The sequence below is a fragment of the Sinocyclocheilus rhinocerous genome, unplaced genomic scaffold (genome assembly GCF_001515625.1).
Source record: "Sinocyclocheilus rhinocerous isolate Xijiao unplaced genomic scaffold, SAMN03320098_v1.1 scaffold2824, whole genome shotgun sequence".
NCBI lineage: Eukaryota > Metazoa > Chordata > Actinopteri > Cypriniformes > Cyprinidae > Sinocyclocheilus > Sinocyclocheilus rhinocerous.
The window spans coordinates 86,974-100,457 of NW_015648612.1; the positions used below are offsets into that span (position 1 = coordinate 86,974).

The 13,484-nt window shown below is 37.5% G+C and overlaps 1 pseudogene and 1 gene segment (V, D, J or C); both read right to left on the reverse strand.

Moving 5' to 3' along the window:
* Positions 1–322: 322 nt before the first annotated feature.
* Positions 323–1,546, reverse strand: LOC107709977 (Ig kappa chain V-VI region NQ2-6.1-like). The segment is given in 5 exon segments: positions 323–334; positions 475–627; positions 794–904; positions 988–1,338; positions 1,498–1,546. Coding segments are annotated over 4 exon segments (519 nt in total).
* A 2,883-nt stretch (positions 1,547–4,429) lies between these two features.
* LOC107709974 (uncharacterized) lies at positions 4,430–9,102 on the reverse strand (annotated as a pseudogene).
* Between the last annotated feature and the right edge of the window lie 4,382 nt (positions 9,103–13,484).

The following is a 13,484-nucleotide window of genomic DNA, read 5'->3' on the forward strand; positions in this document are numbered from 1 at the left end:
CACACACATGTTGGTTTTTATGGTTTATGAGGACACACACACACACACACACACACACACCAAACACACAAAAACTATACAAAAACCTTCATATAGCAGTAATTAATGACTCATAGAAGAGGCAGAGCAGTAATTAATTTATAAAAAAATTTAATATTTTGTTATTTATAATAAAAAAAAAACAACAGAAAGTGTGATCTGGTATAAAACAAAGCTTTGCTTGTTTTCATGTCTATGGTGAAACTGGGATTGTTTTTAAATAGTTTTTCTTAGCCCTTGGAGTAAAATAAGTCTGTAATTTACCTTGTCATCATGCTGTTCTGACATTCAGCGACTGGCACAAAGCAGAGAAAAAGACAATCAGTAGCTCTTAAGATAATGAGAGATTAAAAAATTATGTCTAAAGCCATTTTTTATGTTCATTCCACATTTGTGATTTAACTTGATCTTTTTAACCATGTGAAAAGAGTTTACCTTTTTTATGCTTCTGTCTTCTGTGTTCCCTGATAATCGCCAAAATAAGAGGAACGATGCATGTAAAAAAAATTATTCCACCAAATAGGAGGGTCAGTTTGAAATAAATGTCTCTAGAACACTCCTCAGTAGACACGGGTCATTGCTCATGATCTTTAAAAGAGTGGATATAATTATAATGAAACCTTTTAAGTGATACCACAAAGAAAGCATTATATAATTATTTTTCCCCATAATTTGATTAGAGAGATTTAACACGAACATTCATATATTAAACACCTTTAGTTTTAACTTTAATATTGAAAGTAAAATAACATACCCTTTTTTGAGGTTCCTGTGAAATTTTTCTCTGATATGAAAACAGTTGGCAAGTCATTTACCATTGTGGCATTTACAATAGTATTTAAATTGTGGTGTTTTTCAACATGTGCTGTTAATGACAAAGTGAGAAAAAAAGAGATATACACAGTATATAAAAATTTGAGTATAGTGAGAGAGGTTAAAAAAGATTACCTTTTACTTCAAGCCTGGTTCCAGTGCCAAACTTCATGTGATAACCTGTAGCTCCACAAAAGTAGAAGCCAGAATCAGAAATTTTCACTTGCTTAATTGTTAGGGTGGTGCTTTTGCTGAACTGATCCATGACGATGCAATCATTTGTGAAACTGTTGAAATAATTTGGCTCAACCTTCTGAAGACGTTCGGTGTATAACATGTGCACAATAGTAATGGGTACAGCACTGTCTGATTGTTTGAACCAGTACAGATTTCCAGTAACATGGATATTGTGTGGACACCACATAGTGACACTTTGTCCTGGATGAGTCTGAATGTTTGCTGTAGAAAACATAACTTGGAGAAAACCTGAAAATCATTAAACAAGAAAACTAAAACAATAGCACACTAAAAAACAATATCGTTAAATTAAAATAAGTGTCTAGCTCTTTCAGTAACACTTGATTTGAAATTTATAAAGTGTTTCTTATCATAGTATTGTAGTTCACAGTGGAAAATAATTCTTACCCGTCCCAAAGAACAATAAAGCTGCAGCTGAAATATGTAACATTTCTGCACCGAGTCAAAACAGAGCTGAAGAGGAAATTAAGTGGGCGATATCAATGTGTTTCATGCATAAGGAGGAGTGGCTTTTGGCACAGCTAAACTATGGTAGACCTATCAATGAAAAGGCCAGTCAGGTTGGTCAGACCCGCATGTGATATACCTGCATTATTTGTGTGTGTGTACTCATGTACAGTGTTTATAAATGGGCAAGTGAAATTGAGGTACTTATTAAATGTGATGTGTAGTAGGCTGTTGTTGTACATTTGGAAGGGGACGAGGAGTTTTTTCTGGTATATTTATTTAGACATATCAGTGGATATCTACAATACATGCTTGGCAATATGTAATTTAAGCCCATTATTGTAATCCTTTTTTTTTTTTTTTTATTGCATCTAAATGAGATTTTTTACATATTTGTTTAGATAAACCTACTGCGTATTTTCTAAAACAGGTTGCACATCTGCTGGACTAGATATGATGTTACACTTAGTGATGGGCATTGGACCTATCCAAAACCTGTTCAGTAGGCTTGCTAATGCACTTTGCAAGTCAAATTAAGTATGAATGAATGAATGAATTAATTAATTAATGGTGCATTTATATAGCGCTTTATTGTGTATTGTTGTACACCCAAAGCGCTTTACAATCATGTGGGGGGGTCTCTCCTGAACCACCACCAGTGTGCAGCATCCACTTGGATGATGCGACGGCAGCCACAGGACAAAGGCGCCAGTGCGCTCACCACACACCAGCTACAGGTGGAGAGGAGAGAGAGTCATAGAGCCAATCAAGTGGTTGGGCATTATTAGGGGGCCATGATTGACAAAGGCCAGGGGGGCAATTTGGCCAGGACACCGGGGTTACACCCCTACTCTTTACGAGAAGTGCCATGGGATTTTTAATGACCACAGAGAGTCAGGACCTCGGTTTAACGTCTCATCCGAAAGACGGTGCTTTTTGACAGTATAGTGTCCACATCACTATACTGGGGCGTTAGGACCCACGCAGACCACAGGGTGAGCACCCCCTGCTGGCCTCACTAACACCTCTTCCAACAGCAACCTAGTTTTCCCAGGAGGTCTCCCATCCAGGTACTGACCAGGCTCAACCCTGCTTAGCTTCAGTGGGCAACCAGTCTTGGGCTGCAGAGTGATATGGCTGTGGCAATGTATGAAGTACATGTTTATTATTTTACACTGTATTAAATCCTTCTCATAAGCAGTTTAAAGTTAAAATATATAATTAGCAAATTTGAGTAATTACCATCCCTCACTACAGCCCTCTAGTGGTTTTCAAAATCATAGCCAGCACCCTTCTTTTGTCTACAAAAACACTTGGCTGGATGGTGGGTGGGCTTAGATTAGGGGGTGATGACATGAAGTCTTGAAATCACAAATGCTAATGCATAATGCTTCTAAAACATGTGCAGATGCTTTGCACCACTAAAGGACCAACATTTACCATTTCAGACACACTGTTGATAGCTAAAAGATGTGTGTGGATGTTTAGCTGATGGTTAAAAAGGGGTGGTCTAAAGCCCTTTCATGCTTTTGAAAAAGTTATTTACACTGTTAAAGAGTTGGATTCTCATGCTAAACATGGCCAAAGTTACAAAATAATGATTTGGACGTATGACGGAGTATTTCTGTGCCAAATACACTCCTTAGTTTTGGAAAGTTTTTTCGAGCATGGCCCTTCGTGATGTCATGAAGGGCGGAATTCCTTGTATGGGCCCTTCTCCTGGAAGAGCGCACGCACACAGCAAACAGAGTGCGAGCAAGAGCACTCCCATCAACGTGCTTCTTTCGGCAGCTGCACAGTCGCACCCTAAACCCTCGCGGTCTTCCTCTGAGTCCACACTTTCGTGACGTAATGCCGCTTTGACTGTCGGGTAGAAGTCTGTTGCGGAGCTCGCCCAAGTGCAGGCTCAGCAGAAGTGCGCATTGAGGGCGCTCGTGAGCACCCTTCTGAAAGCTAAAATTATGAATGGGACACTCTACGGCAGGAATCATCAAATCTGGCCCACGGGATCCATTTTCCTGCAGAGTTTAGCTCTAACCCTAATCAAACATACCTGAGCATGCTAATGAATGATCATTAGAAAATCACAGGTATGTGAGTTTGATCAGGGCTAAACTCTGCAGCGCATTGGCCCTCCAGGGCAAGATTTGAGGAACCCTGCCCTACGGTCTCGTGGACTTAACGGACACGTGCACGCGGCGGCCATTGCCATTTGGGAATGTCTCCAAAGCAGTGTATTTTTGGTTGTGAGGAAAAGATAACCTTGTTCAGCTTCCCAAAGAACCCAGCGTTACATGAACAGTGGATGCAGTTTGTTTCTCCGGGACAACGGAGTTTAGCACGTGTGTTTGTTTGTTCTCGTCATTTCGGTGACGAATGTTTTATAAACAAGGCCCAGTTCGACACTGGATTTGCACATTGTTTGATACTGAAAGATGGAGCGGTCCCAGCGATTAAATATCCCGGTCATGAGGCGATGAGTAAAACTGCATCAAATGTCTTTGTTTTGTTGATAAGCGCTCGCGACTCTTTATCTCCTCTTTGGCACGCCTCCAGGAGCTCGGCTGTTTTCGGAGTGAAGCATAAAGTTGTATTTTTCTTTTATAAATCTGACAAAACTAAAGACTCTTCGGAGATATGAAGAATGTAATACTACTATATAGCTACTCAAGATTAACATGAGATTGGCCGAAACTGTGTGTGTTATGTCCCCTTTAATATTGTGTTCCTTGATATGCTTTTTTTAAAAAATAATCTTATAATGAATCATTTGAATTTTGCTATTGCAAGACAAATATTACTGATCTGTACCTACATATGTCGTTTGCCCACTGTTGAATTGGAGCAACTTTAAAGAAGTGCAGACCTAACGTTACACGCAGAAATTCTGCGTGTAGGGCAGCAGAATACCTTCTCCCATGCCGTTGGATTCTGTCATTGGACCAATGGATAGTCAATCTGAAAATCTCTTCAAACATCAGTCTTGTTCCATTTGCAAAAATAAAAAAAATAACAATAAATAATCATCACACAGTAGTACACAGCGATGTCTGTTTGCTCGATGTTTGCTGAGCTGGTTTCATGTTAATCTAAACTTTGAAAGATCCTGAAATTTCTCTCCAATCATTATGCCAGTTTTGTATTCAGCCAAAGCCACAAGGACTGGAGCAGAATTGTTTTGAAATTTTAGCCAGAACACTTTAAAGTGCCCATCGTATGGTGTGAAGCACTGCTGTGGAGTGTCCAGGTCGAACTCTCACTGCTGACATGCAAAAAAATGCCCAACAGCCTACCTAAACATTAAAAACTGAAAATTAAATTATAACCACCTGCAAAATCAGACTGTGTACAGTACATATTGAGTAACACTGCCGAGTGTTTTTATGAATTGTTTGTGTCAGAAAGTACTTAATTTGCCAAAGGATTAAAGAAAAATCTTAAATACATACTCACACAGGTTAAGTATAATGCAAGTGATGTATGATAATTTGGTCATCTTAACTGATCTGTAGAAGACTCCACATGCAACAGGCCTTTCTTTGCAAGATAGAAGATCGATCTTGTAAGGGTTATAGATTGAATGTCGGGGTGAGGCTTTGTGCACATTGCATGCAACTTGACAGCTTTTGCCACATCTTCCTGTCATGTGGTCTAAAGTTTCCTTTATTTGGTTGGTTTTGGTAAAGAAAGCTTTGTTGTACTGTACCTGTATTAAGGTCATTATTTTTCCAAAAGGTAAAATGTTTAGCCAAGATACTTAGCCTATGTTTTATTAGTTATTTGTAGCATATACAAAGTCCCAAAACAAGGCACAACAAAAGGTTCAACAAGAACAAAAGGTTCAAAAATATAAAAAGTAAAGCTACATCTATTTTGCATGCATTAATTCAGGTTACTGTGGAATTGATCATTTTAGCTTATTGGTCTTACTACAAAATCTATAACCTCAGAGTCAGGTTAAGCTTCCTCAAAAATGTAGTTCAAAAGGAAATAAAGCTAAACAGGCATATGCGGGTATTTTATGAAAATAATAATTTTTTTTCATGCAGGTATTTAAATGAAATTTGTCGTGTCGGTATATAGGCTACAACCAATCAATGTCAGGGTTACTCATTCAAGCCAATCAGCTTTCAGTATCACATTAGTGCGTCATCAAACCTTCTTGTGGCACAATTTCAAATTTAACCAAAATATATGTTCTTGAACTGCATTTTGAGACAAACTGCTTCACCTTTGCAGTTTCGATTCTCAACAGCAGGGGGAGTTAAATAGACAAACTGTACAGTCCAGTGAAATTCTGGTTCAGATAGGCTTATGTGTTATAGTCTTATTAATTAAACTGTAATTTGACTAAGGATAGCTTAAACCTTTAAAATTTGACTTATGTATATATGTGTTTATTTTTATTTTTTTTACATGAATATTTTTAGGTTCAATTTGGATAAAAAAATATTATATTTTTGTGTATATTGCAATATTTCATTGGTTCACTGATCAGCAGTTGAATAATATAAGAATAAGGCTATCAGCAAATTAAAAGTCCTTTTTATAAAAGTTTTTTTCCACCAATGGATTTAAAACCTTATGTTTCTTGAGGAATCATCCAGTGTTAGTAACTGGTAGGCTTGCTGTGGATATTAATAGAATCACTATAAATAAAAAAGACCAACGTTTTTGGCATTCTTTTTATTAGCACTCATAATAACAGCACTCGGATACATCAAATATAACTAATAAACACATATAGGACAATATTACTTATCGCAGACAATATCACAGAATTGTTATTTGATACTATAACCTCTGGCAGTGGAATATACAACATGTGTGTCTGAGCTTCTTTCAGTCTCGTGTCTGTTTGAGTTTCTTCCATGGAAATGTACTGCTGCGTAGCTTAACTCCTCTGCTGCACCCTAAAACCAACAGCAAAGTACTCCATATATAACTAAATAAATTAAACATAAAAGAATCAATATAGTTTATTTAAATAATAAACTATATTATATTATAGCAATATAGTTTATTGAAATTTTACCTCATTAGCAGGAGACGAAGAAAGTGTTGTTTGCAATGACTGGGTGTCTGTAAAGAATATGAACCTTTTCAGTTGCAGTATTCAGTAAGATACATTTTAAAAGTATATAAAATATTAAAATTGACACATTTTGATATGTCAATTTATACATGTGTATTTTGCAGTGAGTGCTCCAAAATAATAAAACTTCTCTCAATTATATCGCAATGATAAAATCAGAATTAATTTTGCAATAATTTTTAAATTCTGATTTAATTTCATCATCATAATCAGTGTCAGTAATGCTCTAATAATCAACATTATCATACAATATGGTCATCAGTGAATATTCTTGATAAGGAAATGACTTGCCAGAAAATGTTTCTTGTCGTTTTTGTACTCTCTTACATAGAAGGATAGCGATGATCACAAACAACAAGATATTTGTTGCTACCAAAACTGGGACCTTTAAGTCAGTCCAGGTGGTCTCAGAAACTGGTTCTAATTATTAAATAAACAAGTAAACAAACAAAAAGCAATTAAAATGTGATTTGATCTGTCATGTGCATTTTTCTCACCTCCAATTTCAAGCCTACTTCCATTCCCAAACAGTATCTCCCCAAACGTGGCCACAGCACAGTAGTAAGTCCCAGCATCGCTTAAACCGAGGATCTTCTTGGGGAGATTGTAGATACAGGACTGTACATGTGAGTCTTTCTCAGAGCTCTTCTCACATTGATCATTCATGTTTCCATGCTTATAAATGATTCCTGGATGTGTGTCTCCTGATTCATGTCTAAACCAGTATACACTGTGATTTCCTACATATTTCTCAGTGAGAACTGAACAGTGAAGATTCACAGAGTCTCCTGGGTTAAAGGGGTCATATGATGCGATTTCAATTTTTCCTTTCTCTTTGGAGTGTTACAAGCTCTTGGTGCATAAAGAAGATCTGTAAAGTTGCAAAGACTAAAGTCTCAAATCCAAAGAGATATTCTTTATAAAAGTTGAATCCACCGGCCGCGCCATTCTCAAGCCCGCCTGCCTCCGATCACTCAAGCCGGCCTCCGCATACTCTAGGCTGTGGCTCACTCTAGGCCTCCACTCACTCAAGGCCGTGGTGTGTGACGCTGTTTCGTTGTGAAAGCGAAACTACTTTGTTTGGCCTTCCAAAAGAGGACAAGAGGAGAAATAATAATGTACAGTATGTGGAAAATAATGTGTTTTTTTAAACCTTAAACCGCATAAACACATTTCATTACACCAAATACACAAAATAATGTTCTTTTTAGCAGCATCATATGACCCCTTTAAACTCATTCTTATTTACCCATGTACCCGAGTCCATTGCAGACAAAAACTGCTTAATATGATGTTGTTTTGTATTTAACACTGAAATTAGAGAACTATTACATTATTTAGATGTTCATTGTTCATAGTGATTTTTTTTCTTCAGGAGATGCAATATGACTGCTTTTTGCTAGGTTTTCTTACCTTTGTAGTTTAAAAACAGCCCACTACTAAAAGTTATGAGATCATAGTCACGGGCACCCAGTGCTTAATTTGTAAATTGCGAGGTCCCGGAACAAAGTGGGGTGATGGATCCGGCATGATTAGAGGAGGGAGAGGTAACGGAGCATTTGCGCAATGGAGGACCAGTTTACGTGATTAACAGCGTGCATCTTCTTATGATGATGAAAAAAATTTAAAAGTCATGAAATTTTAAAACGGCCATTTCCAGGCCTGGAAAAGTTTTGGAGAAGTAATGGATTTGTTCGCTTAATTCTATATAATAGAATTATGTTTAATCTGCTTTCAAGTTTGAGGGAAATTCCTGCAAACATATTCAATCGAGCATGTAGGTTACATGAGTAAATAAATCCACACATACTATCAGATTAAATCAGTCATTTGAAAACAGTGTGAGTGATTCAGCTGTACCGCGTCTTCTCTCACTTTCAAAGCGGCTTCACAACAGCGCATCTCGTCTGCACTACTGCACGCTGTCAGATTTCGGACAAATTCGGAGGTGCCAGGATCCGGTTTGTTCCGGCACAAATTAAGCCCTGCGGGCACCGCAGTAATAGATTCCAGTATCTCATGGCTTTGCATCTTTTATGGTTAGTGCAAAAATATTTCCTCTCTTTAGAACTGACAATCTCTTGTCGTTCTTGAAGTCTCCATAAAATGTTGGTGTTGAAGTTTCAGCATAGAGACTGAGGATGCATGTTGGAGCTTCTCCCAGAGATTGCTTGAACCAGGAGTAGAAGTTTTCATGGTGTTGAGATATCAAGCACTTTAAAGTTATAGTTTCGCCTGCAGTAAAGGTCTCCAGGACTTTGTTTTGAACTACAGCAGCAGATGCAATGAAGCCTGAGAGGGAAAAAGTACAAACAGTATCGTCAGAACAGTATCATAACAGTTTCCTAAATATTATAAGGTGAGAATTAACTTTGCCGAACAAATCTCTCTTCCATAGCAAACACACCTGTCCTAAAAGGTAGAAAAAATATCAGAAGTACTTTAAGCATACAGTAGTTGAGGTCTTCTGTGCATTTGGCAACATCTTATGGAGTGTTTGTAAGATGTGTGGATGTGAAACGTTTGGGTTTAGGGGAGTCAAGACTTGTCTTTCTGATTTAGATGAAGTGTGATTGGCTGTTGTCAATTTTCCATTCAGGCCTTCTGACCCAAGACGTATAGCATGTGATGTGGCTTATCTTTTGTTCTTATGCTCATGATTGAAGCCTCTGTGAATCTGGTTCTGGTGTCTCCTAATGATCAACTGGTAATTTTTAATTCTTGTGAACTCTCATTTTCAGTTTTTGACCTTTTATTTTCTGTATTTCCTTGCTACACAGTAAGTTCAGAATGAAAAAAAAAACAGGTCCCGTGTTATTTGATCAACCTTATTGATAGCCAGTCATTGTTTCAATAACATTATACTCACAAAATTAAGTTTATATGTAGTATGTAGTCTAGAAATACAGGGAACATTTAAATATTGTAGCTCAACCAGTAATGAGCTGTTCCATATAATTAAGTCTGTCATGGCTGTTGGACATACTCTGCATGCTTTTTGATGCCTAATCTATTTTTTAACCCCTCAGAACATGTCCACTAACATGACCACTAACAATATTATCCTGTAAAACGTCAACTAATGAACTGGTGCCCCCTATGTGCAGTCATTGGAAAAACACAGGCTCAAAACACCTCCCTTCTGTCAAACCACTACAGAGCAACTTTCATCCAGTTCTTTGATCTGTCAGTTTCCCTCAAAATATAAGAATCCCTCAAATTTATTTTAATGCAGTAAAATAATGCTATCAATAATACTATTTTAATGCAAATAAAAGCATATTTTGTAAATTCTAAGATCATCTGCTGTAGTTGTTTACTCAGTCTAGTAACATATATCACTGTAGGTCAGGGGGGTCCAGACCTGTTCCTGGAGGGCCACTGTCCTGCAGAGTTTAGCTCCAAACCTAATTAAACACACCTGAACAAAAGTAATTAAGTGTTGTGTTTGAAATCACCCACCTTTAACCTCATTCACTATTCCCTACATTAGTGCACTTATATAGTCCAGTTGAAGGAGGGAATGAAAACGTGTGAGCATATTCGGACACTGAGTGCGTCAGAAGGGCTGCCGCTTTTGCATTGTGCTTGCTGTTTAATAATTATTTGAAACTTAGCAAACTGGCAGCTCCTTCAGTAATGAAAAGATTTATCTCGAATTCTGTCATGGAAACTAGCATAAAGCTTAATGAAACTATTTAAAAATCAATCAATAAATAAATTTATACCTGTATGATATTACGCTGTACCCACTTTGGACAAGCCATTTGGAAAATGGATGAATGGATGACTCATCTGATCTGCAGGCACCATCTTCTCGCGAGACGTAGGAATTCAATCACAGTGCATTATGGGTATTCTCTAACCGCTGAGTGTACATCGGCTGTACGTTTGTTATTGCGGTGCATTATGGGATTGAATAAATATTAACATTTGATATTACAAATGGGCTTTAGCAAGAACTTTGTTTTAAGAAATATGAAATATGGAATGAATTTCAAACTCACGCCTTCTGTTAGCGTGTTAAAGTACCATCTCCTATTTGCATGAGGCACATTCTGCCACATGCAAAAAAAAATTAAAAAAATGCGTATGCATGGTGATTCATTATATTAAAAAAGGTTCTTGAATAATCACTATTAATAGATGGTTGCTTGGTAATGCTGGAGGAGAATCTCTAAATATAGCCAGATTTCAGATGTCTGCACTTCGATTTGACACTTTAGTTTCACTGCAATAAGACGATGTATGGAAACTTTTACCCACAGAGACCTAAGCACGCTTAAGGCTGCTTGTTTATTCTGTGTTACTTTCAGAAACAAAAGCTTGACCGCAACCTGAGCGCTGTGCATCATCTCTTCATCATCAATTCACCATCTTATATGTAGTGGCATAAGTCTGTTTCTGAAACCATTAGTCATTGTGTGAAAGGAACTAACGTGGCATTCATGCAGTTGCACATTTTAACAGTGCATTGTGACAAAATTGCATTGACAGAGACTTCAAAGCACCATACTTGAAAAAAGACATATTACTATATTAGATCATCGTATGGCTATTAAATAATGGCACTTGCATAGAAGCAAAGATGTCAAGTTTCAGTGGAGCACAGTGGTGATTTTATTAATGAGCCTGGCCTGGAAAATGCTACTCTTGAAAGTTGCATTTATTTATAATTTTTTTTTTTTTACACACACACACACACACACACACACACACACACACACACACATATTTATATATATTAAGCATTAAAAAATATGGGAATTGTAATTTCTGACAAGGATACATGTGCAAATATATAAAAAATAAATGTATTCACATACAACGTTTCGTGAATACATTTATTTTTTATATATTTCCAAGTGAGGATAGTGTGCAGGATTTATTTTTCTTCTTTTAATTGGACCTTTTTATGTTTATTTTTCTCCCTATGCACCTATCGATTACCTTCAGGTGTGCAAGGGTAGGCATAATTGTTGATTGTTTAAGGATAAATATAAAAAAATATATATTATTATTTTTTTTTAATTCAAGTTACTGTCATCTGTGACTAACCTCACTTAAAAATAAGGGGTATTTTGTCTGTGGTTATGGAAAGTAGTGTGAAAGGCATGTAGTGTGATGTGTTTGTGTGGTTGAGCTGCAGTGAGGGCTGTGAGTGATGAGCTGGGGGTCAGTCTGGTGGGTGGAACACAGTCAAACTGTGATGCTCTCATGCGCTAACAGGTGCACACACTGGCACACCGACATTTAAGAAAGCCTTTATGTGATTTTTTTAAACATAGTTTACACACATTTAATCAGATTTAAACATTGTTTCATTAACATTTTCTTTAAATTGTCATGAGTAATATTATCAGTATTCATAATGAATAGGCTATACGGCTGCTGCTGACAAAGTACATTGTTGTGAAATGTGTGCATAATTTTAATAATTTGTAGAGCTGTGTTTCAGTGTGTATATTTACAGCTTTGTATTCTGGTCCGCTGAAGTTCCCATCAGCACGTCTCATTCTACACTGAACAGCTTCTTCCTGTCAGGGTCTGTATAGGAAATTATATCATTCACAACCCCTGCCTCTTAAGAAAGGGCCTGCTTATATCTTAATGACAGAGAACATAAACAGATCTAAATTAAACTTCTTAGAACTTTCAAATGCGTTTTATCTTTGCAACTTTTATTGCATCAAAAATACTAAACATTGCAGAGCTCACATACACTTTAAAGGGGTCATATGATGCGATTTCAAGTTTTCCTTTTTCTTTGGAGTGTTACAAGCTGATTGTGCATAGATAAGATCCCTGAAGTTGCAAAGACTAAAGTCTCAAAACCAAAGAGATATTCATCAAAGTTAAGACTCTGCCACACCCCCCTAAAACGGCTCGTTCTAACACGCCCCCACATATCTACCCCACTATGTGGAAATATTAGCATAATGATGCCGAAATGTGCACGCAAAGAAAGAAGGCATGGTGTCAGTAACCGCAGTTAGTGTTGAAGCAGCCATGTCAGGGAGACGCTGTGTGTTTCTAGGCGAAAGCAAAAGCACTTTACTTGGCCTTCCGAAAGTAGATGCATTAAGATTACTTACAACAGAACAGCAATGCATTTTATGGACGACCGTTTCGTGAACCTAGGAGAGGAGGTAATTCTGACTTTGCTATGACAATCTGGCACTTCTGAATCAGCTACTGTAAGTATGTTTTGTTATTAGTTTAAGTATTTGCTATTGACTGTTCAAATGCGGAGTTTTGCGCATCATGTGTGTGTGCGTGCACGCGCGCGTGTGTGAGAGAGAGACAGGGTCACATCACAGTGGAGTCAGCTGTCTTAACCGTGGCTTGTGTACTGCAAACACATACCAGCTTCATCACTGTGTCTGTCACGCGACTCTGTTCCCCTTTCGGGCTCTGTCTTTACATTTATTTTGAAAGATGAAGCTCGCGATTATGGTAAGGGGCGTTACATTTCCGACGAGTGCTTGCGGTGTTCGGCCAATCACAATGCACTGGGTCAGCTGGCCAATCAGAGCAGACTGCGCTTGTCAGAAGGAGGGACTTTGTAGAAAACGAAGCGTTTGAGAGAGGCGGGGCATAGAGGACCTACAATAATGTACAGTATTTGAAAAATAATGTGTTTTTTGAACATTAAAGCATGTCAACATATTCTATTACACCAAATACACCAAATAATGATCTTTAAAAAAGCATCATATGACCCCTTTAAATGTATGGCATTAGTAATATAGCGTATAAATATTAGAGTCTTGATGAACATATGGCTTTTAAACATTACAGTAGGCTACAATATTTGACTGTGTGCCGTTGT